General features: G+C 51.8%; 1 protein-coding gene across 1 annotated transcript in view; it reads left to right on the forward strand.

Moving 5' to 3' along the window:
- Nucleotides 1-23,281, forward strand: part of SORL1 (sortilin related receptor 1) — a 36,167-nt gene that overhangs the window by 10,367 nt on the left and 2,519 nt on the right. The window contains exons 9-46 of the mRNA XM_065738480.1: nt 598-790; nt 944-1,061; nt 1,697-1,770; nt 2,902-2,990; nt 3,062-3,240; nt 3,727-3,913; nt 4,809-4,937; nt 5,148-5,233; nt 6,232-6,404; nt 6,861-6,992; nt 7,183-7,274; nt 7,912-8,158; nt 8,427-8,565; nt 8,842-9,015; nt 9,174-9,287; nt 9,657-9,779; nt 10,202-10,321; nt 11,965-12,087; nt 12,202-12,309; nt 12,592-12,726; nt 12,960-13,091; nt 13,712-13,846; nt 14,095-14,250; nt 14,534-14,683; nt 15,210-15,338; nt 16,276-16,402; nt 17,002-17,171; nt 17,424-17,536; nt 17,795-17,899; nt 18,706-18,778; nt 19,358-19,440; nt 19,719-19,815; nt 20,157-20,341; nt 20,755-20,874; nt 20,974-21,138; nt 21,881-22,055; nt 22,274-22,380; nt 22,826-23,018. Coding sequence (XP_065594552.1) covers nt 598-790; nt 944-1,061; nt 1,697-1,770; nt 2,902-2,990; nt 3,062-3,240; nt 3,727-3,913; nt 4,809-4,937; nt 5,148-5,233; nt 6,232-6,404; nt 6,861-6,992; nt 7,183-7,274; nt 7,912-8,158; nt 8,427-8,565; nt 8,842-9,015; nt 9,174-9,287; nt 9,657-9,779; nt 10,202-10,321; nt 11,965-12,087; nt 12,202-12,309; nt 12,592-12,726; nt 12,960-13,091; nt 13,712-13,846; nt 14,095-14,250; nt 14,534-14,683; nt 15,210-15,338; nt 16,276-16,402; nt 17,002-17,171; nt 17,424-17,536; nt 17,795-17,899; nt 18,706-18,778; nt 19,358-19,440; nt 19,719-19,815; nt 20,157-20,341; nt 20,755-20,874; nt 20,974-21,138; nt 21,881-22,055; nt 22,274-22,380; nt 22,826-23,018 — 5,150 coding nt within the window. The remainder of the gene's footprint in view (nt 1-597; nt 791-943; nt 1,062-1,696; nt 1,771-2,901; nt 2,991-3,061; nt 3,241-3,726; nt 3,914-4,808; nt 4,938-5,147; nt 5,234-6,231; nt 6,405-6,860; nt 6,993-7,182; nt 7,275-7,911; nt 8,159-8,426; nt 8,566-8,841; nt 9,016-9,173; nt 9,288-9,656; nt 9,780-10,201; nt 10,322-11,964; nt 12,088-12,201; nt 12,310-12,591; nt 12,727-12,959; nt 13,092-13,711; nt 13,847-14,094; nt 14,251-14,533; nt 14,684-15,209; nt 15,339-16,275; nt 16,403-17,001; nt 17,172-17,423; nt 17,537-17,794; nt 17,900-18,705; nt 18,779-19,357; nt 19,441-19,718; nt 19,816-20,156; nt 20,342-20,754; nt 20,875-20,973; nt 21,139-21,880; nt 22,056-22,273; nt 22,381-22,825; nt 23,019-23,281) is intronic.

A 23,281-nucleotide genomic window follows, 5' to 3' on the forward strand; every position in this document is an offset into this window, starting at 1 on the left:
AGTTCCATCCTCTTGTTATGAGCAAGCTTACATCAGGCACTAGGTCAGATTGTCATGGCTCCATCCAGCCTGGTCTGGAGCACCTCCAGGGATGGAGCACCAGACCCAGGACAGATCCTTGGGGGACACCACTCGTGACTGGCCTCCACCTGGACTTGGAACCACTGATCACAGCCCTCTGGCTGTGGTCCTCCCAACAATTCTTTATCCACCGAACAGTCCACCCTCCAAATCCACTTCTGTCCAGTTTAGAGATGGGGATATGGTGTGGGATTGTGTCAAAGGTCTTGCAGAAGTCTGTGCAGACAATTTCAGTTGCCTTTCCTCTGTCTACCAGTATTGTTACTCCATTGTAGAGGCCCACCAGATGTGTCAGGCACGATCTGCCCTTGATGAAGCCATGCTAGCTGTCTCAGATCACCTCCTTATCTCACTTTGCTTCCAGGAGGATCTGCTATGTGATCTTCCCAGGCATGGGCATGAGGCTCACACAGGAACACTGGCCGAAGCTGTTGGCTGCGTTTGGTCCCCAGGCTTGCAAATCTCCTGGTTGCCGATCCTCGAGCCCACTGAGCTCCCCTTGGCGTTTCCTTGCAGATATTTTGCCAACGAGCCTTTTGCTGACTTCCACCGTGTCGAGGGTGTGAGAGGTGTGTACATCGCCACGCTGCTCAACGGCTCCTTCAGCGAGGAGAACATGCGCTCCGTCATCACCTTCGACAAGGGCGGCACCTGGGAGCCCCTGCAGCCCCCGGCAGAGACACGCTATGGGGAGAAGACACACTGTGAGGTGAGCTCTGAGCCAAGCTCCCAAAGGGCAGAGAGGGACCACAGGCTGAGCTGCCTGCAGGGGGCTGCAGGGAAATCCCCTCATCTTCCAGAGCAGAGGGGGCAGGATGAGGTGGGACTGAGGCACTGATGCCGGTGTGCTTTGCTTCCCCAGCTTTCCCAGGGCTGCTCTCTCCACCTGGCCCAGCGCCTGAGCCAGCTGCTGAATTTCCAGCTGCGGAGGATGCCCATCCTCTCCAAAGAGTCAGCACCAGGACTGATCATCGCCACCGGTACCGCTCTCCTCCTGCTGCTTCCCAGGGGCTTGGGGGCATGTTATTTTCAAGACAAGAGGAATTGGATGGCATCTCATTTGTAGATGCAATAAAAAAACCCTGAGTTTACAGCCACAAGTTGGACTCACTGATCCTTATGGGTCCCTTCCAACTCAGAGTGTTCTGTGATTCTATAAAATGCTGTTGAATGGTGCATTTTCCTGCCCCATTCTCCACTGCAGTCCCTGTAATGACCGTACGTACATGTCAGTGCAGAGTGGTGACACTGCAAACCTTGCCTGCTTCAGTCTGCTCCTCTTTCCTGCCGCTGCCCACCTGGAGGGTTCCTTGGGCGTGCAGGAATCAATGTTTGTCACGCTTCTTCCCTGTAGAAAACAAATGATGGAACATTTGCAGAACCACCAGCACATTTTGTTTGATCATGTTTGTAGCCATATGTTTTTCGCCAGCTGCTTTTAAAGCTTGCGATAGTCCTTAAAATATTTGATTTTAAAAACGTTGGCTTAGAGTGGGAAAATTCCTCTCCTCCATCACAGCACTTTGCTCAAAGACAAAAGTAGCTTCGAGGTGGATGCCTTCGTGAGCAGCTGCTGTGCTTACCTGGAGAGGGATGATTGTTCTCATTCTTCTAGGCTCCATTGGGAAGAGCATGGCGAAGAAAACCAACGTCTACATCTCGAGCAGTGCCGGGGCGAGGTGGAGAGAGGTGAGTGCTCTCTGATTGGCAGCTCAGCGTGTTGCCAGCAGCACAGTTTGGGGAGCTGCAGCCCATAGACAGTGAAGGTGACCTCCGTGCACACATCGAAGAGCTGCAGCCATGAGATGCTGAATGCCCCTTATAGCAAAAGCATCTTTGGATGTAGGGACAGGCGTGGTTGCTTTGTGCTGAAGGCAGCGGGTTCAGACTCAGCTTGAGCTCTGTTCAGCTTGTAGGGTGTGTCCTCAGTGCTGGTCAGCTGGTCCCTTGTGGACAGGACTGACAGCCAGAGCTCTGCACAGTGCCTGGAGACCACAGTCCTAGACCGTGGGATGCTGCCCTCAATGTATGGAGATCTGCTGCTGTTTACTGAGCGGGTGCTCTGGTCTGCGGTGGTATTTTTGGTCTGTGTGTGCATTCTGCTGTGAGAGTAATTTGGTATTTCAACATCTGCAAGCAGTTTGATCACATGCATTAGGCAGCCTCCTTTTCCTCCCCTTAAGTGTCTTGTGGACCAGGTTAGTGCCGGGCATGCCATGGGCCGGGCTGCTGCCACAGCCTCAACAGCAGTGCTCATGGACAGTGAGCTGGGTCTGTGCAATCTGGCTCGTGGGCAGTTTTGCTTTGCAGAACAATTAAACCCCATCAGGAACAAGCAGATCCCGGGCACACCTCAGGGAGCAGTGCCTTTGTGCCCCGTGCAGAGGTGCAGAACGGCCTCACGCTGTTGTTTCTCAGATGGGAGGAGCAGCAGCACAACGTTTTCTTCCTGGTTTTGGAAACTGCTGGAAGGTTTATTGCTCTGCAGAGCTCGGTTTTGGTCTCTGAAAACAGAAAAAAAAGCACCAAAGTGCTCAGTGACCCTTGCAGAGCATCCCCAGGCAGATTGGTGCACGCTACCAGCGGAGCCACGAGCATCCGTGCTTCCTGTTTTGAACTCACATAGGAAAGCAAAAGCGGTTGTGTGCTGAGGGAAAGCACAAACATTTTCTTTCTGGGGGTGATGTGCTGTGCTGTAGGTGATCTTAGCACTCCACTGGGGCAAAATAATGCACGGCAACAATGTAGGGTCTGCAGAATGCCCTGGCACTCTGTATCCCTTTCCCTGACCTTCCTTTCACCGCTGTTTTTCTCTTCCAGGCGCTGTCGGGACCCCACTACTACACTTGGGGTGACCACGGGGGCATCCTGGTGGCCATTGCACAGGGCATGGAGACCGACCAGCTCAAGTAAGGGCTGCAGCATGGAGCTGGGATGCCCTGTGCCAGGTGGGGTTTCCATCCCCATCCTTTTCCTGCAGGTACAGCACCAACGAGGGGGAGACGTGGAAATCCTTCACCTTCTCGGAGAAGCCAGTGTTTGTGTATGGGCTGCTGACAGAGCCCGGGGAGAAAAGCACCATCTTCACCATCTTTGGATCCTACAAGGAGAACGGTCACAGCTGGCTCATCCTGCAGGTCAACACCTCCGACGTGCTGGGTGAGCATCCTGCCCCGGCTGTTAATGCCATCGTTGAACCCCATCCCTCGTCACTGAGGGATTTGTTCAACAGGAACGGGGAAGGAAAAAAAGCCTTCTGAAGGCTTTGCCCATGAATGTTTTATAACCGGATCCGGCTTTGATTGCAAGGCAGCGTTTTAATCAAAGAGCAGTTAAGCTTGGCAGAGGAATTCGCTCGACTGAAATCAGTAGCGGATTCCCCTGACGTTTTGTTAGAAGTGGATCTGTTTGGCAACCAGAACGGCTCCAGTTAAACAAAGCACTGCAGTTCCCCATCACTGCTGAGCTGGGCATCGCTGCTGTCTGTCTGGGGCTAAAACCTTGTGGTCTGGGCAAAAACATTTCTCTCATGCAGAGCATCCTTGTGGGGTGCCAGTGGTCTCTGCAGAGCTGCTTCCACATCCCAGGTCCAGGTGCCCCATAGTGTGGTCCAGGGAGCCCATGCCCAACTTGTTTCTTCTTTAGGAGTCCCGTGCACAGAGAACGACTACAAGCTGTGGTCGCCCTCAGACGAGCGAGGCAATGAGTGCTTACTGGGGCATAAAACTGTTTTCAAAAGGAGGACTCCTCACGCAACGTGTTTCAATGGGGAAGATTTTGACAGGCCTGTCATGGTCTCCAACTGCTCTTGTACCAGGGAAGACTTTGAATGGTAAATACTGATTAATTTCTTCTGGCCAGGGTTGTATGTCCAAGATAAATATCTGTGACCAATTGCTCTGAGTGGACTCACATCCAATTTATTTTTCCCTTTGTATTGCTGCTTGATTTTATAGCAAGTAGGAAACTAAATAGACTGAAAACATCCTTTCATTAATAATGGGGCGTGAGACTTAATGTCCCTCGAGCCTTTGGGGAACCTCAGAAAGGTTCTGTACAAGAGGAAGGTATTGTTAATCCGTCACCTTCTTTCAAATGATGGCAGACAATTTACTGTCACACGCAGAGCTGCTCTGTGTTGCAGAGCTGCTCTGTGTTGCAGCCCTGTGACCCCACAGCCGCAGGAATGCAGCTGGCCCTGCCGAGTTGTTTCATCTGCAGCTGAAACCACACAGCTGTCAGGATTAGGGAATGGGTTCTGGCACTCGGAGGCAAAGGCTTGGGGTTAGCAAGTGAATGGCTTTTTGCTGGCTGAGCCTTCACCTACAGTTCTGTCTGTCTCTTGCTGAGATCCAAGGAGGATTCTGGCTCATCGCAAACCAGCTGGAAACCTTGGAACCACAGCTAAGCTGGAGTGGCATAGCCTCCTCCGCGGCGTTTCCCAACCAGCAGCACACCACAGCTCCCATCTTACAGATGGGAATGCCGAGGCTCAGACTTGGGCCAGCTGGCAGGGAGCCCAGCCCCAGCAGCTCGGCGTGGGGAGGCTCATTTGGTGATGGAGAAAAGTCCTAAGGAAAGAAGCTAAGATACAGAGCAAAATATTAGTGTACAGCTAGATATTGAGTCAGTGGACTTCTGAGATCTTTGCACTTTGCAAAAAATAAGCACAGCAGCCCTGTTGTCCTTCTCTCCCTTCCCTGCTGACATCGCTTCTCTCCTCGCAGTGATTTTGGCTTTAAGCTGAGCGAGGACCTATCTCTGGAAGTTTGCATCCCAGACCCTGAATTTGCAGGGAAGCCCTATGATCCGCCAGTACCGTGCCCCGTGGGCTCGACCTACAGGAGGACTCGAGGGTAAGTGTTGTGCTTGGGAACCCCATCATCTAAGGGCTGGGATTCATGGTGATACAAGCAAATGCACACACTCCTCATGGGCAGCAGTAAGTGGATTGTGTGCTCAGACATAGAGCACAGCATCTAGTTTGCAGCTGAGAAGTATTGGCTGCTTCTCAGTGCACATGGGGGTTACCAATCCTACTGCAACAGCAATGAACTGTGTTGCAGCTACCGGAAGATCTCTGGGGACACCTGTATGGGTGGTGACATCGAGGCACGGCTGGAGGGGGAGCTGGTGCCGTGCCCGCTGGCTGGTGAGTGCTTGAGCATGGCTTTGGTCCATGCTGCATTCGTTAACTGGAATTAGCATGAATTAGGCGTGAATTAATGCTGCCTACTGAGGCCTTTCATCACCCATACCCAACGAGACATCACTTCCATGCCTACGTACTCTCAAACGTCCAGGGCACTGGCTTGCTCCCGTGCCTGCATACTGCCAGCTATTTGCATTCTGCTCTGTGCTGCTGTAATTTAATCTGCTGTCACGCTGCAGCTCGGGCCTGGGGCAGGTTTGGTGCAGGCTGGTGTAGCTTTGGCCTTCCTCTCTGCTCAGCACTGATGTGCTCCTCACCCCACCATGCCCTCTGAGCTAGTTGGAGACTTGCTAAGGGCCTGAAAAACAAACCCTTGCATCCTCAGATCCGTGGTAATGCTTTCATGTGAGGTGTCTGTTTCGTAGCTCCATATAATCCCATTAGGGTGCATAGCCAAAGCTGCTCTCTGACATCAGCCCCACTCATTAATAGCATTACTGGACTTTACCTGCAGCATGCAGTGCCTGGGAGCTTGGTTTCAGGCTAGCTCAGTCCCACACTGACTGGGAACACAGCCCCTCTGGGATATTTCCCATTGGAAACCGTCCCCCAGCACTGCCAGGTTTGCAGCACACTCATGTTTTTTTTATGAGAGCTCAGAGGAACGGGAGATCAGTGTTTTGTTTCTAGTTGGCAGCGTGCTGACGTGGCGAGGTACTGATCACAGTGCTTTCTGCCATCCCTGCCTCCTCCTTTGGCCCTCTGGGATAAACAATAGCTGCAGTGTTGGCGTAGTAAGGCTATTAACGCATTCTAATTAACCTAATCCCATTGAGACAAAGGGCCTTTGCCTCCCTTCCACTGCTCCACTGCAACACGTGGCCGGGGCGAAGAAAAAAATCCCCGATATTCCACGAGCACCCTAAAAATACACAGAATCACCAAAAAAAACCCCCCACCCTAACAAACCCACCTGGTCACGAGCCCTGTCCCCGCAGAGGAGAACGAATTCATCCTGTATGCCACACGCTACTCCATCCACCGCTACGACCTCGCCTCGGGGCTCAGCCAGGAGCTGCCGCTGGCCGGGCTGCGCGGGGCGGTCGCGCTCGACTTTGACTACGAGCACAACTGCCTCTACTGGGCCGACGTCACCCTGGACATCATCCAGGTGAGCAAGGGAGCCACACCAGGGCAGGAGTGGGAGCCTGAGAGTCAGCCAGCAACTTGTTTTAGGCATTTCTCATCTCTCTGCTGTTTGTAGAATCAATCAGTCGTAGAACGGCTTGGGTTGGAGGGGACCTTAGCGTGTGGTGTGCCCACGTAGTGTGTTAATCTCAAATAGTGCTGAGCTCGGGGTGTCAGGCTCTGCAGCTCTATTGCTTCCCACAAAACGTATGACTCTGTCTGTTCTGGACAATGTGACCCAGAAGTTTAGGGATCTTTGATTGAAACCTGACAGCTTTTGCTTTCAGTGTCATACACCTATGTAAATATCTTCAGAATTATTCCATTTCCCATATTATTTCGTGAGGAAGCAGAAAACAGAATTGCACACCTGGCTGTGCTAACAAGGCCGGGAAGGTTCTGCTTCTTTACACCATTTTTCTCCCAATTTTTCCTCTAGCGTCTTTGTCTCAATGGAAGCTCTGGGCAAGAAATTATCATAAGCACTGGGTTGGAAACAGTGGAAGCTTTGGCCTTTGAACCACTCAGCCAGTTGCTGTACTGGGTCAATGCTGGGATTCCCAAAATTGAGGTATGGTTGCACCACCTGTGCTGCAGAGGGGACTGCCCCAGTGAGCCTTTGGGGTCCCACTGCTAGCCTGCACCCTACAGCCACTGCACTGGGTTCACGTGCACGCAGGGCATCACAGAATCATTTCTGTTGGAAAAAATCTTCAGGAGCCCACAACAAGCTCAGCCCTCTTCTCTTTTTACAACTCCAGGTTGCCAATCCGGATGGGGACCTGCGTCTCACCGTCCTCAACTCCTCCATCCTCGAGCGACCCAGGGCCCTCACGCTGGTGCCCCGAGAAGGGTAAGCAAGGAGCCCCTCCCCCCACCCATGGTCTGGTCTGTTGCACACCATTGAAGCCCTCCCCTTCAATGCTACAGCCACACAAGAGGAGCCCAGGGGAGATGCTGCATGGAAGGTTTATCACAGAATCATGGAACGGCTTGGGTTGGAAGGGACCTTAAAGATCATCCAATTCCAGTCCCAACACCCAGGCTACTCAGGGCTCCCTCCTTGGCTTTGGGCATCTCCAGGGATGGAACACCCACAGATTCTCTGGGCAGCCTCTGCTGATGCTAGGAGGGAGCAGTGGGGACCCCATCATGTCCCTGATGTCACATCAGTAGACTTGAGCTGCCTCTGGCTGCACGCACGTGGCCAGCAGAGCATGACAACACCACCTCCTCACCAATGGCTTTCCCAGCTCATGGCTAGGTAACCTCCAGCTGCACTCATGCCCCACAAACTGCAGCTCTGTAAGCCTGCCTTCTGCTCACAGATCCAACACTGCTCTCATTTGAATTGCAAAGAGCTCCTTTCCCCAAAGGCACATCTTGCAAGAGACAGGGAATGCAAAGAGCTCACATCTCTGCTTGATAACCCGCTCCCTTGTGACTAGCCGTGCTGTTCCTGTTGTGGGTAAGCTCTCTGCCTGTTGCAGGCTGATGTTCTGGACAGACTGGGGAGATTCCAGGCCTGGCATCTACAGAAGTGACATGGATGGCTCCTCGGCCTCCTGCATCGTCTCAGAGGGTGTGAGGTGGCCCAACGGCATCTCTGTGGATGACCACTGGGTTTACTGGACAGAGGCTTACATGGACAGGATCGAGAGGGTGGATTTCAACGGGCTGCAGAGGTCTGTCATCCTGGACAGCCTCCCACACCCCTACGCCATCGCTGTATTTAAGGTACTGCTGCAGCCAACCATTTCCACTTTGTCCACATTTCTGTTCCACTTTGCACACTGGGTTTGGTGGGAAGGAGCTAACACGATGCTCACTCTATTCCTGCTCTGGGCATGTTCCCCAAAACCCCTACACAACACAACTTCTGCTTCCACTCCTGCTCAGATCCCAGTCCATGGCTTCCACGGGCTGGGAGGGATTTTCACTCTGCTGCCCTGTGGCTGTGGGGTGCCCCTGTGTTGTAGTGCTCAGCAGTGTGTGTGCCTTTCAGAACGAGATCTACTGGAACGACTGGTCACAGCTGAGCATCTTCCGGGCGTCCAAAAACAGCGGCTCGAGGATGGAGACATTGGTCGGCCGATTAAATGGGATCATGGACATGAAAATCTTCTACAGAGGAAAGACAACAGGTAGTTGAGAGCACAGGCCTGCAGATTGTCTTTGCTGGGGATATTGTTCCAGGCACCCACTCCATAGCTCATGGCACTGACTGTGGCTTTCTGTGCCAAGAGCTGTGCGGGGTCTCTGAGCTTCACCACTGAACCCAATGGGCTGTGATTGTCAGAGCACTTCTCCAGCCTACAGGAGCATGGGGCTGCAACCTCAAAGCTGGGGTGGGGGTGGGATAGGGCTTCCTGCATGCCTTCAGCCCCCATTGATGGCGTCCCCTTCATCCCTGGTGCCAGGACAGAACGCCTGCATTGCCCACCCCTGCAGCCTGCTCTGCCTTCCGAAGTCCAACAACGGTCGGAGCTGCAAGTGCCCTGAGGGGGTTTCCAGCACCGTGCTGCCCTCGGGGGAGATGAGGTGTGACTGTCCTCATGGCTACAGCATGAAGAACAACACCTGCGTGAAGGAAGGTAATAGCAGGCCTGGTTCCTGCTGTTGTCGTTAGAGGTGGCAGCTTCTCCCATTGACGACCTTCCCAGCTGCCCTTGGGACAAGAAGAGCATCTGATACCCAAGAACGTGGTGTCATGCCTCACGCCAGCTTGTTTTTGTTTTCCCCTCTGCACCAGAAAACACGTGTCTGCCCAACCAGTACAGATGCTTCAACGGGAACTGCATCAACAGCATTTGGCAGTGTGACAACAACAATGACTGTGGGGACATGAGCGATGAGAAGAACTGCCGTAAGTGTCCCCTGGTGGCATTCACCCGTCCCAATTTAGATGTCTGCTGCATCAGCACTGCATCTGAGCTGATGTCCCATGCTCCCTTTGTAGTCACGGGGAACAAGAGGTATTCAGAGTGCAGTTCCTGCCCTAGGGCACCCACCTCAAGTTGGCTGCGCCCTGCAGTGTTTCCCCCTTTATCCTCTGTGTGGGACACATCACGATGCACTTAGTCCTGCTCCTGGCTCAGACATGCACCTACAGTCATAACCCTGCATGCTGCACTGAGCAAGTCTCTGCAGGGTGCTCCCAGCTCCGCTTCACTCATGATGGATCATTAAAATCCATCCTCCCAGCACCACCTTGACCTCCTCCTCTCCCCATCAGCCACCACTGTGTGTGATGCTGAAACCCAGTTCCGCTGCCGGGAGTCGGGGACCTGCATCCCTCTGTCCTACAAGTGTGACCTGGAGGATGACTGCGGTGATAACAGCGACGAGAGTCACTGCGGTGAGCTGCCTTGCTTTGTGCCTCCTCCTTCCCTGTCCTTGAGTGAGGGACCAAAGCCTGATGCTGTCAGACAATGCAGTGCTGCTCCAGATCCCTGCTGTTAGCCCCAGCCAACAGCTGCCTTCTTCCATCACTGAGCTGGTTCTGGGCAGGAGATGAGAGATGTGCAGTCTGGCAGGGAGGTTCTGTGCTGTTATGTGCTCCCTGCTCCTTGGGTCCTCCGCTGACCCAAAGTCAAATGTTTGGTTGAGATTAAAGGCTGTCCTTGAGCGGCCACACAGCAGGCACATGGCAGCGTGGGCTGCTCTGTGTTGCTTCTGAACTATCAGCCTCCTCTCCCTGATCATTAGCCCGCATGAAGTTTTCCTCCTCCTTTCCCCAGGTCCCAAACTCATCTGACACCTATCTGTGCTTCTTTGTAGAGGCTCACCAGTGCAGAAAAGATGAGTTCAGCTGCAGCTCAGGGATGTGCATTCGGCTCTCCTGGAGGTGTGATGATGACAATGACTGCAGGGACTGGTCTGATGAAGCCAACTGCACCAGTAAGCACTTTGCTGTGACCAGTAATGTTTTACCATCCCTCCTTATGGGCTCACAGCCTCCCCCAAGAGTGTTTGAGTTGTTGGTTTGGAAGTGTTGCTTTGGGGAGGTGGCATTGCAGGGGCTGCACTGAAGGAGTTTCGCACAGGAGGTGTTGCACTGGAGAGGTTACATTTGGATGGCTTTGAAAGAGCAGTTTTGCACCAGTTTTGCAGCGCTGGCTGCTCCCTGCACATCCTCAGCAGCCTGAGGTGCATCATGGCACGGTGCCGGCTGTGCCTTTGAGGCCATGCTGAATAGGGAAGCAGGACTGTGGCTGCCAGGCAGCCAAAGAATCCTTGCATTCAGAAAGGGCTCCTTTGTTGCAGGCAGGCAACAGACAGGGCAGTGTGCACTGATCTCATTTCAGAGCCTAAACTCTGACCATTTTCTTGCCGTGAAACACGTTGCAGAAAACTGGCATTTCCTTCAGACCCAGTAATGGTGGACACCCAGACAGAGCGTTTTCCCCACCAGAAGAGCCAGGTGATAACAGTATAGTGGTCTTTTCCACTCTAAAAAATACCCAAATCTTGAGTGTTACATGAGAAGGATGGAATTTGGAAAGCTTAAGACCATCAGTGAAAGGCACGTGGTTGTGTTGCAGAGCAATGCACAGGACAGAAGCCAGCCTCAGGGTGCTGCTGTGGGCTGATGGGGCTCACGAGAGCCCCTGGGGGATCACATCTGCTGTTCTGGGCTCCTGCATCCTCTACCCACAGGGTGTGATGTGCCTCCAGCACGCGAGGCGCATAGCGATGCACCAGCGGTTGTGGTCGTTGGCATTCTGCGTGCATCGCTGTCTGAGGAGGTTTAATTTATAGTGGCATCACTTATCTCTCATATGGGTTTCTCTAGAGAGAATTTCTCCAGGAGCAGAGCCTACTTCAAAAAGCATCTCGGGTTTGTAAAGCCTGAAGTTGAAATTATCTAAGAGGATCACAATTATTTGAGAAACATTTCATCTGACTCCACTGCCTGTATTTATGGCTCTTATCTGAAATAATTACATTTCACACTGAATACTTAATAGAATATTACTGCCATGAAACTGTGGCATTTTGAAATATCTGCAAGCACATGTCACAAGCCAATGCGAAGTTCATGAGTGCCATTTAATTAAGCTGCACGTTGCTATTCATGTTGATAATGCTGAGTGCTCGCTTGGCTTTTGGTATTTGTCTCTAAAGTGATGATATAAGCTCAGCTTCAACCAGCACAACCTGCAGCAGATCCTTGGGTGAAAGGAGCCCAATGCAGGCCCTGATCCCTTTGAAACCCAAAAGTTTTCTGAGTTGCACTGGCCACGTGGACAAGCCTAAATTGAGACCACCTCCAAAAGTTCTGAGTTCCCCTACTCTGGTGTCCCCATACAGGGACCCTATACATACAGGGACCAAGGTTTGCTTGCTGTCTGTGCCACTTCTTGCCCTCCAAACACAACCACCTCCACATGTGCCGACGCACACCAAGGGTTGGGCTCAAAGAGCCTCCCAGATCTGGAGAGCTCTTGGAGCACTCGGAAAGCCATCCCTGGGGCACAGTGAGTTTGTGAGCAATTATGGCACAGAGAGAAATGGACCCTTCCCTGCTCTGCTCCCACCAGTGTTCCGCACCTGCGAGGCCTCCAGCTTCCAGTGCCTCAATGGGCACTGCATCCCACAGCGCTGGGCTTGCGACGGCGATGCTGACTGCCAGGATGGCTCCGACGAGGACCCCGCCAGCTGTGGTATGTGTCTGCAAACACACCCCACAAGAGCTGCGACCCAATCCCCTCCAACAGGAGACAGGGGGAAAGGGGTTGGTACTGTGAAGAAAATTGGTGAAATCTTCCTAATTTCAGAGAAAAAGTGCAATGGCTTCCAGTGCCCCAACGGCACCTGCATCTCTACCAGCAAACACTGCAATGGCATCACCGACTGCGCCGACGCCTCAGATGAGCAGGACTGTGGTGAGTGCTGGGGGCCTGTGGTGGGATAACGTTGGCACTAATGAGGACCCGAGGAAGTGGGCTCCTCTGTGAGCAAGGGGCAAATGAGAGGTGTGGGGTGAGGAGGATCTAATCCTCCTGGTACACATGGCATGCCACATGTATGGTGACATGCTGTTGAGTGCAGGACAGTGCACGGTCTGTGAAATCAGGGTGTTTCACTCGGGTCTGTGCAAACGACAGTGGCCTTTCTGCAGGCAGTGCCTGCTGAGGTGCCATCCCCTCCTCCTGAACTTTCCCCAGAAATTCCCCTGTGCACCCGCTACATGGACTTTGTGTGCAAGAACCGGCAGCAGTGCTTGTCCCACTCCATGGTGTGTGACGGCGAAATCCAGTGTGAGGATGGCTCAGATGAAGATGCCAGCTATGCAGGATGTGGTGAGCATGGTATTGTGCATCTCAAGGCACTTTGTGCAGGGAGGGCAGGACAGAGGAGTCCACGGGCACGGGGAGCATACCACAAAGCTGCCATGGCTTCTAAGCACCGGTCCTGGACTATAACACAGTGCTTTCAAAAGATGGTGACAGCCTCCTCCTGCTCCATGCGGGGCTCCCCTCCAGCCCCACATCTTCACACTGACCCTTACTTTCTCCTCATGCTGCTCTTCCAGCCCAGGAGCCCGAGTTTCACCGCACGTGCGACCAGTTCAGCTTCCAGTGTACAAATGGGGTGTGCATCAGCCTGGTGTGGAAGTGTGATGGCATGGATGACTGTGGCGATTACTCAGACGAAGCAAGCTGTGGTGAGCAAAACCTCAAGGTCCTTGTCACCATGGCTCTTTTGGATTCCAGGAGTCCAGGCTCCGTGTTCCTTATACATACCCATGCATCTGTGTGTGTGCACCGTTCCGTTTTCACATCGCAGTGCCTTGCAGGGAGGTCAGCAGCATTCTCTTCCTGCAGCATGCTCTACATCCAATTTGCGGGCACACGCTGTGGTTGAGTGAGTCTGGTGGGACCATATTGCTTCCAGATTCCCAGCCTAAAGCAGACAGGCAGCTCACAGCCAAGCTCAATATTTATCAGTGCTCCCTGGGCAGCACTGGGTGCACAGCCAGGCGAAGCAGCTGTGCCTTCACTGCAGAGCTGCAGGGCTTGCTTCTCCACTTCTGCTGTGCTCTGTATGAATTCCGTGCTGGTTCTGTGACCGTAGGTGCTGTTTGTCTGCACTCAGTTTACATACATTATAACACTGCCAACAGAGCAGTGATATCTGTGTGAAATGAGTGAGCTGGAGAGGAAGAGAAAGGACCTGGCCCAAAATGCTGGGGTGGATGATGGGGGGCTGCTGCCTTGTACATCAGCTGTGTTAGAGGCTGCTGAGGTAGTGCTGGGGCTCAGAGAACTCTCCTCTCCTTGACAGAAAACCCAACGGATGCCCCCAACTGCTCCCGGTACTACCAGTTCCAGTGTGGGAACGGGCACTGCATCCCCAACCAGTGGAAGTGTGATGGAGAGAACGACTGCGGGGACTGGTCGGATGAGAAGGAGTGCGAGGGTGAGGGTCCCTGATGCTGCTCCATGGTGCCCTGCTCTGCCCGAGGCTGCACTGCAGCATCCTGCACCAGCCCTGGGGCTCTAAAAATCCCCCACCAACAGGCTGTGCACATGCTCTCCCACTTCTTTACCTTCTAAAAATCCCAATCGGGATGCAGACGCAGATCATACCACAGGCTTGCCATGCCTTCCCCACTCCCCTCTGCTCTGCTCTGATGGGGCTCTGTCACCCTGTCCGCTGTCTTTCAGGCTCCCCACTCCTTCCCATCACCACCGCCGTCCCTCCCACCTGCCTCCCCAACCATTTTCGGTGCATCAGCGGTGCCTGCATCACCAACAGCTGGGTGTGTGATGGGTACCGCGACTGCGCCGACGGCTCCGACGAGGACGCCTGTCCCACCTCCCGTAAGCATCCTCACCCCACTCTTCCTCTATCTCGTCTTGGGGTGCCTGGGGACACGGAGGGGAGCGAGGTGGGGTGGCTTCTCAGCTCACACCAGAGCCGAAGGCTGCAGAGCGGTTGATTTCCCAGCCCTCTGCAGTCAGCAGTGAGGATGGTTCAGGCGTCCCAGCTACCTGCTAGATGGGAGGACATTGCCATCTAGTGGAGCCGGGACCGTCGCCATCTAGTGAATTTGGGACCGCTGTCGGTGCTGCTGGGTTCTCTCCTCGCTTCTCCCACCCGCAGACCCCAATGTGACCGCCAGCCCCCCAGCACCGCGCGGCCGCTGCAGCAGGGCTGAGTTTGAATGCCAGCAGCTGCACAAGTGCATCCCCAACTGGAAGCGCTGTGACGGCCACAGGGACTGCCAGGATGGCACTGACGAGAGGAACTGCCGTGAGTGTGGGGCTGAGAGCATCCCTCCAGGTTCCACCCCATGGGATGCTCTGTGCGAGGATGGGGAGGGTTAATGCTGGTGGAATCCTGGCAGTAAGAAAGGGGGGAAAAGCCCAAAGTGATGATGTGGATTTTTTTTTGTTTGGTTGGTTTTTTTTTTCCATTAGAAATTGAACTATTAATTTTGTAGATCATAGAGTCGCTTCGGTTGGAAAATACCTATGAGATCATCAACCCCAAGCATGATGTGATGCTACAAGTCCACTGCTTAACCATGTCCCTAAGCACCATGTCCATTCATCTCTTAAATAACTACAGGGCAGGTGACACCACATCCCTGCTGGAACAAACCCCGAGTCCTTCTGATGTTGAGTGATCATACCAGAACATGTAGCAAAGTGGAGATAGGACTGTTAATGATGCCTGGTGCTCCATCCCTGCATCATTCCTGCTTTTACACCAGCACCCAGCCCCATTCCTGCCAGGACCTTCCCTGCACTGAGCCCTGCAACCTTTCTGCTTGCAGCAACACACAGCTCGCTGTCGTGCCCCCAGGGCTACCTGTGTGAGGACGGGGAGGCCTGCCTGCTGGTGTCTGAGCACTGTGATGGGTACCTGGACTGCTCCGATGGCAGCGATGAGAGGAACTGCACGGGTGAGCTGCAGCCTGACCCATCTCCCTGCTCTGTGTTTTCTTGCACAGGAGCTCTCCCACATGTGCAACTTTTAATCCAGACACCCTGGATGTAGAGTCGTGTCCAGATTGCCTCCCTGCCCCATTCATAATTGGCTGGGACACACTTCCCAGACGGTTTCTGCACTGAGATTTTGCCTTCCAGCAACTTCAGACACCCAAACTGACTTTAGGATGAAAAGGAGCACAGCTGTCCATTTCACGTGGCCCATGGGTGAAGGCACAGTCCCCAGATCCGTGCTCCTTTGCACGGTGATCGTCACCCTTGGGCAGATGACAGTGATTGCTGTCTCTGTGCAGCCACAAGGTTCAACATCGTCCTCCTGACTAGCTCAGAGCACCAGCCAGGTTTTAGTGCTTTAATTAAGTATTGACTGGGAGAGGTTGGGGGACTGCTGAGATATGGGGGAAATCAGCACCCAGGGAAAACCATCTGTTTTCCCTTGTAAACCTACACCTCTGTCCTTGCCCCAGTGCTCTGTCCTGCTTCCCAGCCTCAGCTTTGGAACGAGAGATGTGACACCATGCAAAGAGGTTCTTGGGTGGGGAATCTGTACACAGCAACGGCCTGGATTCATCACACAAGCAGGGGAGTGACTTAGCCTGTGTCGATACACTTCTGAAATATTGATTAAGAGTATTCATCAGCAGCCATGCTTTATCTTCCTTTGGGTGAGAGCAGCACAAAGACAACTGCAGAATATCCTGGGGAGAACCAGGAGCATCAGTTACGTTCCTACTCTGCACGCCCACCCCACCTACATTATACCCCTAACCTGCACAGTGCCAACCCTCCCCTCAGTCAGATTACAATTCCTGCTTCCATGGATTGGCAGTGTACCCAAACTCTGGGCAAAGGGCTGATTTCCCTCCTGCAGCCTCACCTTCTCTGTTGTAGATGATACCATCGTGTACAAAGTCCAGAACCTGCAGTGGACAGCCGACTTCTCCGGCGCCATCACCCTGACGTGGACTCGGCCAAAGAGGATGTCCTCGACCTCCTGTGTCTACAACGTGTATTACAGGTACCCCACTCCTCACTGTTTGTGTTGGGTGAAGGGCAGGGGAAATATGAGACATCAGCGATTAATGGGTTGATGGCTGCACTGGATCATCATAGTGGGCTTTCCAACCTCACTGGTTCCACGTTGCACATGTATTTACAGCAAGGTCCTGTACCAAATCAGATTTCAAAAGACAGAGCTTTTGCTACCTATTTCTACTTGGAAAATCTTCTAATGCTCTGTTGCAAAGCAGCCCCAAAATAGCTGCAGCTAGAGGACCCTTGTAAAAAGCTGTCTTTGTTTCCTTCGGATTGTTTACAGAAATGTGGACATATTGGGTGTTCTGTTTCTGCTTGGGTCTTGTCTTTGTGGGACTGCTAACAGTGAGAACAAAGTCAAGAAATTAGAGCACAGCAGTGAAAACAAACCTCAGAGGATGGCAATGGTGTCAATGAGGCACCGAGCTACACTTACTCCAGACATTGAAACAGCTTTCCAAGCTGGTGATGGGCTCTGTTACCCAGAAAACTAAGCAGCAAGCTCTTAAAATACAAAGAGATTGCATGTCCCCCTCTGTCACCAAGTACATCCCTGACTGACGGGGTTTGAATCTCGTGCAGGATGGTCGGAGAAAGCATCTGGAAGGTTCTGGAAACCCACAGCAACAAAACCAGCAGCGTGTTGAAGGTCCTCAAGCCTGACTGCACCTACCAGGTGAAGGTGCAGGTGCAGTGTCTCAGCAGAGTCTACAACACCAACGACTTCATCACCCTGCGGGTGCCCGAAGGACGTAAGTAGAGCTGCATGGTTCTAGCTGGAGCTTGGGTTAAGGAAGGGGATCAAAAAAAGCAAAGAGCCAGCATACCTAGCATCACTGTCATCCCTAGGAGGGTTTACTGGTCCAGTGAGGGTTGAGCACCGCTTGGGATGCACCAGCAGGAGGCATCATCTGCCCTCTGCCTTGTTGGCAGACCCTGCCCTTCTGTTGCTGCTCCTCAGGGGACATCTGTCACCGACCTAATGTCTGTGCTTCTCCCCCCAGTGCCGGATGCTCCCTTTAACCTCCAGTTGGCTGTCAAAAAAGAAGCTGAGGGGGTGGTGTTGGGCAGCTGGAGCCCCCCTGTGAACGCCCATGGCCTCATACGGGAATTCATCGTGAGTCCTGCTGCCATTCTGAGCCCAGCTATCTGCAGGGGGATGGGGGGACATGAACGGGGCGTTCTGTGGGGGAAGTCTGCTGAGAGCTGGGTGAGCAACGTTGTGGGGCTGTAGCCAGTAACACAATCCTCCAAACCATCTTCTTTCTGGCTTCCTTTCTAAGCTTGAGTAATTGTTTTTGTTGAGATTTTGGCATTGAAGGGCTGGAAGAACTGCTGACCTTGGAGTTTTCATCCCCAGTTTTGGTTCTTCTAGGTGGAATACAGCAGCAGTGGTTCCAAGGAGTGGTCATCCCTGAGAACCACCAAGAACTATACCGAGATCAAGAACTTACAGGTCAACACATTGTACACAGTTCGGGTGAGTACCTTCAGAACTCAGTTTTAAGAGTGCTCTGAGTGACCTCAGTCTATAGGAGAGCTCTGCACGACCTCGTTACTGTTTGCTAGGCAGTCCACGTCTTGCACAGCCAACTAATAGCTGAAAAAGCATTATGTTAAAATCAACCCTTTAAAGTCAGCCCTCAGTGAGGTGCTCGCATTTGCGCTGACAATGTGTGTAGATTTAAGACCTGAGTTGTGCCCCTTGATTCACTCCTCCACCCAAGAGGCCAGGCTGTGTTATGAAACCTATGCTACCAATTGCCCATTCCAGTGTCACTGCAACCGCTCCAGGTCTGGGGCAGAGATAGATTTTGTCCTGGCTGAATCACTGCAACGAGCAACAGGTGGGGTGTGGGGAAGGCACACATGTGGCAGAGGCTGGGTGACTGCAGACAGGACTGATAAGAAGTGAAAGTGTGCCAGCCCTGGGAAATGTACACTGCCAGATCCACGTACAGAACGAGCGTGGGTGTCTGTGGATACACGTGTGATTCATACCTGCACTAGGGTGATCCATTTATTTCCATGGTTATAGAATTTTATAAGAGAACAGTTATCTGTGATGATGCCCCTTAAGCCATTTAGATTCTTTTAATTGATTTAAAGTAGTCTGCTTTCTCCCTGTAATAGGCATTTTATTGCCAAGTAATTAAGCCATTCTTTGCTTCAAAGTCCTTTTCCCCAAGCTCCTCCATGTCTGTAACCTTGCCCTAACCTCTCTGTGTTTGCATCATGCACTGCTGGTGACGTTCACTCACATTCACCGACCGTCTCATCTGAAAGGTCGCTGCGGTGACTAGTCGAGGAGTGGGAAACTGGAGCGTCTCTAAATCCATAACCACCATAAAAGGCAAAGGTGAGCGTTGTTATTTCAGTAACTGTTGCTATCCCTCCCTCCAAGGACTGCAGGTGGATTGCCATTGACCCACATAGGCTAGGTCCTACCTTGGGTTATGCAGAATGCACCACCACCAGCTCCTCCAGCATCACTACCTCATCTCCCTCTTCCTGGTGATTGTGATGGTTGCTGCATTTTGTGTAGATTAGACCACTGAAAGACAACTGAGGTTGCCAGAAACGATCACAGTCTGACAGGAGGTAAACTCAAACAATGCGAAAAATTGTTTCCCTCTGAAGTGCTGTTTGATAAGCCTTTTGAAGTCATTTGTATTCCTGACAAGACTTTTCCTAGCCTGTATTCTGATGTCAAAATTGTCTGCTTTCTAGTTTGTTAGATAAAAGTGCACAGTCACCGTGCTGACAAAGAAGGAAAGAAAACGTCATGCTACTAAAAAATGCAGAATTCTTGGTAGTGTGAAATGCAGGAATACCTGGTGATCGGAGATAGCTGGAAAATGGAGGTAGAAGAGCCATCAGAACTCCCTATGAGGTTTCCTGGGACTGCAATAACTGCCGTTTCTCCCTTTCCTTCCAGTCATTCCTCCACCTGTCATACACATTGAGGGCTACACTGAGGACTCCATAAGCTTCAGTCTAAAAATGAACAGTAATATCAAGGTAAAATTCTACTCTTTACTTCTGAAATGTCAGTAACAGAGAAGTTGGATAAGTGGTAACTACTGGATGAGATAAGCTATCACCCAGTTTAGCACTGCAATCTTTTTTTGAAATGAATTATTCCATGCCCACTTATTACTTGCTATTCATCAGCTGTCCCAGCCCTCTTAATTAAGATGGAAAATATGACTTAAAGACATAAGTGATGACTCTTTCAACTGCATCCAAAACAGCCAAACTTACATCAGTTCATACTGTGTGCCATCGCTGCTTGACAGGTCAGCGGTTACGTTGTCAACATCTACTGGACATTTGATGCACACAGGCAGGAAAAAAGAACTCTGACCATAGAAGGAGAAAAATCAGTCCAAAAAGGTAAACTGTTTAGATGCAAAGTTTTGTTTTGGTCACCTGGGAGCTTCAGGTTTTTTTTTTGTCACTGCAGCTCAGCTGAGTCTGTCAAGAGTAAATCCTAAGAGGACAGACTGGTAAAACTCTGGTCTCTCTTCTTAGGGCATGGAGATTTCAATCAGATTTGGGATTTATTCCTAGAGCTGCACTGGCCTTTTCTCATCATAGGGATTTTGTTTATTGATTCTGCTAAAGGTCAATGATTTATTGGGCTTGCCTACAGTACATGTGCCTGTTAAATGCTGCTGACTACCATGTAGTACCATGCCTCACCTAACAGTGCAAATCCCTCTCCTTTTGCTCAGTGGCCAACCTGACAGCTCACACCCCCTATGAAATCTCTGCTTGGGCTAAGACAGAGCTGGGTGACAGCCCTCTGTCTTTTGTGCACGTTGTGACCAGCGGGACGAGACCCATCCCACCAAGTCTCAAGGCCAGGGCCATCAACCAGACTGCAGTGGAGTGCACCTGGACTGGACCGAGGGGTGTTGTAAGGCCCTGAGGCTCTCCTTTCTTACTCACCAGGGTGGGGTCTGGTTCAGAGCTTAGAAACAAGACGTTTTAGAACAGGATTGTTTGTTGGGACTGAGTTCCAAAACCATGAAAAAATTATGTTAAAAAAAGAAGTAAGGAATAGTGCTTGCTGCCACTTCTATAAAAGCAGAGCTTTTTGTTGTTTGTTGGTTCAGCTGTTCCTCAGTTGAGCACGTTCCTCAGTTTGAGGACATTAATCAAAGAAGAGGGCTGCTGGGCAACCTGGCTGGCAGACCAGAGCTAAACCCGGGCAGGAGAGAATGCCTAGGAGGATCATATCCCTGAAGAGCAGCAGCACACCAAAGGTTTGGGTGGGAGCTCTGTGCCATGACAAGCTTTGTACCATCCCTGTTGTCCTCTCCTCCTCAGGTCTATGGCATCTTCTACGCCACATCCTTCCTTGAGCTCTACCGGACCCCCCACAACACCACCACGACCTTCCACAATGCCACCGTCATCGTGCAGCGGGACGAGCAGTACCTGTTCTTGGTAGGCTGCTTTTCTGATCCCCTCCCACCCACACAACGGGCTCGGGTTTGCCACTGAAGCCTGAAGGCACTGCACTAACTGCTGGGTCGTCCCTTCAAGGTCCGTGTGATGTCTCCCTACCAAGGGCCACCGTCTGACTACGTCGTGGTGAAGATGATCCCTGACAACCGGCTGCCCCCGCGGCACCTCCACGCGGTGCTCACCAGCAAGACCTTCGCTGTCATTAAATGGGAATCTCCCTACGATTCACCCGACCAGGACATGGTAGGACCTCAGAGACTTCTCCCACTCAGTTTTCATACAAAGCCCTGGTTCATGAGCAAATCCCTGCCCCGTCAATTTACCCCTCCTAAGCTGGTCCCCAGGCTTTAACAGCAAAGGTTTAAATCTTCCTGGAAACAGTAGAAACTCTGAGATGGCACAGGTTTGCGTTGCATTTCTGCTCACTGATAAATACAATCTGCATTTTGCCTTCTGCCCTTATCATAGAATCATTAAGGTTGGAAAAGATCTCTCAGATCACCAAGTCTAATCCCAACCCATCCCCTCCATGCCCACTGACCACATCCCCAAGTGCCACATCCCTGCAGTTCTGGAAAACCTCCAAGGTTGGTGACCCCACCATTTCCCTGGGCAGCTGTGCCAGTGCATCACCACCCTTGTGCAGAAGAATTTTTTCCTAACATCCAAACTGAACCTCCCATGGTGCAAATGAAGCCTGTTACCTCTTGTAGTCACCTGGAGGAAGAGGCTGACCCCCACCTCTGCGACACAAGTCCCAGCAACTGCATTTTCTTTCTCTGTAATAGTGATCTCAGGCAGGGCTCCAGCTCGTCCATCAAGTGGCTAAAAATCTGACTATTTGCCAGGTTTCTGTAGAGCACAGGCAGGGCTTAGTGCCGTCTTCACCCCTCGGTCTGATGCCCTAAAGTTGTATGAGATTGCTAGTGAGTCTGCAGGAAAGTGAGATCTGTCATTCACTGTGCCTGTCTTACCTCCCCTTCAGTTGTATGCTGTTGCAGTTAAAGATTTAGTGAGAAAAACAGATAAAATCTACAAAGTGAAGACGCAGAACAGCACAGTGGAGTACACCATTAAGAAACTCGAGCCGGGAGGAAAATACCATGTGATTGTTCAACTGGGAAACATGAGCAAAGAGTCCACCATGATGATCAACACAGGTAAAGGAACAAGTATTGATACAAAATGCCAAGCTACTGTAGGACCCACCAGCAGTCCCTAACAGGTGTATCCTCCCCTCCAGCACAGCCTGCATTGTGCTGACCAAAATAAAGCCCCCCACCCCTTTCAGAAATGTCCCCTTTGCTGCTTCTCAACCACAAGACAAGTGGCACTCCTGTTCCAACCTAACCTGCCTGCTGTTTTCTTTCATTTGCAGTTCCACTCTCCGCACCAGATGCCTTAAAAATTATAACAGAAAATGACCACGTTCTGCTGTTTTGGAAGAGTTTGGCATTAAAGGAAAGCAATTTCAATGAGAGCCGGGTAAGGGACACTCGCCCCCATTGTAGCAGAAATGCTCAGTCATGGCCTGAAGCAGTGATGGAGCACCTGGTGGGAAGGCAGGGCCGGCCCAGGGCAGCTCAGGTGCATGCAGTGCACCTGAGTGACTGGAACTTTCCAGACCTTATTTAAGGGTTGGCAGTGGAGGTACGGGCATCTCTTGCTGGAGATCCCTGCCCACATGAGGCCTTCTGAAGAGAAGCAGTTCTTTTCCTTCATTTCTGTGGCTGCTGCATTTGTGCTTGCTCTCATTTGCTGCAGACTTTCCATCTCATTATAGCATTGCACCCATCCTACAGGCTGCATTTCAGTAATGCTGAGAGCGCAGTTTCTTGCAGGGCTCCTGACACTATCCTGTAAATACAACGGGATACTCTGCTCCCTGAGAGTCCCTGATGAGCTGTGTTGTTGTTTTTACCCCTCTCAGGGCTATGAGGTTCTCATGTTTGACAGCCTGGTGAACCGCACGGCCTATCTTGGAAACACCACTGAGAACTTCTTCAAAGTTTCCAACCTGAAGATTGGTCACAACTACTCCTTTGCAGTGCGGGCCAGGTGTTTGTATGGTGGGCAGATGTGTGGGGAGCCGGCCACGCTTCTCTATGATGAGCTGGGAGCTGGTAAGTTGCTGGCATAGCCCGCTCTTCCTCCATGAACACCATAAGGAAAGCCTCACAAGCAGACCCAAGCAGGAGATAATGAAATGTTATACAGCTGGCCACTTGGTGGCTTTGCGTCCTAGCAGGTCTGGGTAGAAGAAACCATCCTGAAGTCATAAGATGGAAATGTTAGCAATTTGGATGTATTTGGGTTGGGTTTGTTTCACAAAAACCCACCTCCTTATAGCAGAGGGAGAAAGGTCATATTGGTTGCAAGTGGTGCT

This window comes from Cyrtonyx montezumae, unplaced genomic scaffold (genome assembly GCF_038088225.1).
Source record: "Cyrtonyx montezumae isolate F1298 unplaced genomic scaffold, pur_monq_1.0 scaffold_22, whole genome shotgun sequence".
NCBI classification, from domain to species: Eukaryota; Metazoa; Chordata; class Aves; order Galliformes; family Odontophoridae; genus Cyrtonyx; species Cyrtonyx montezumae.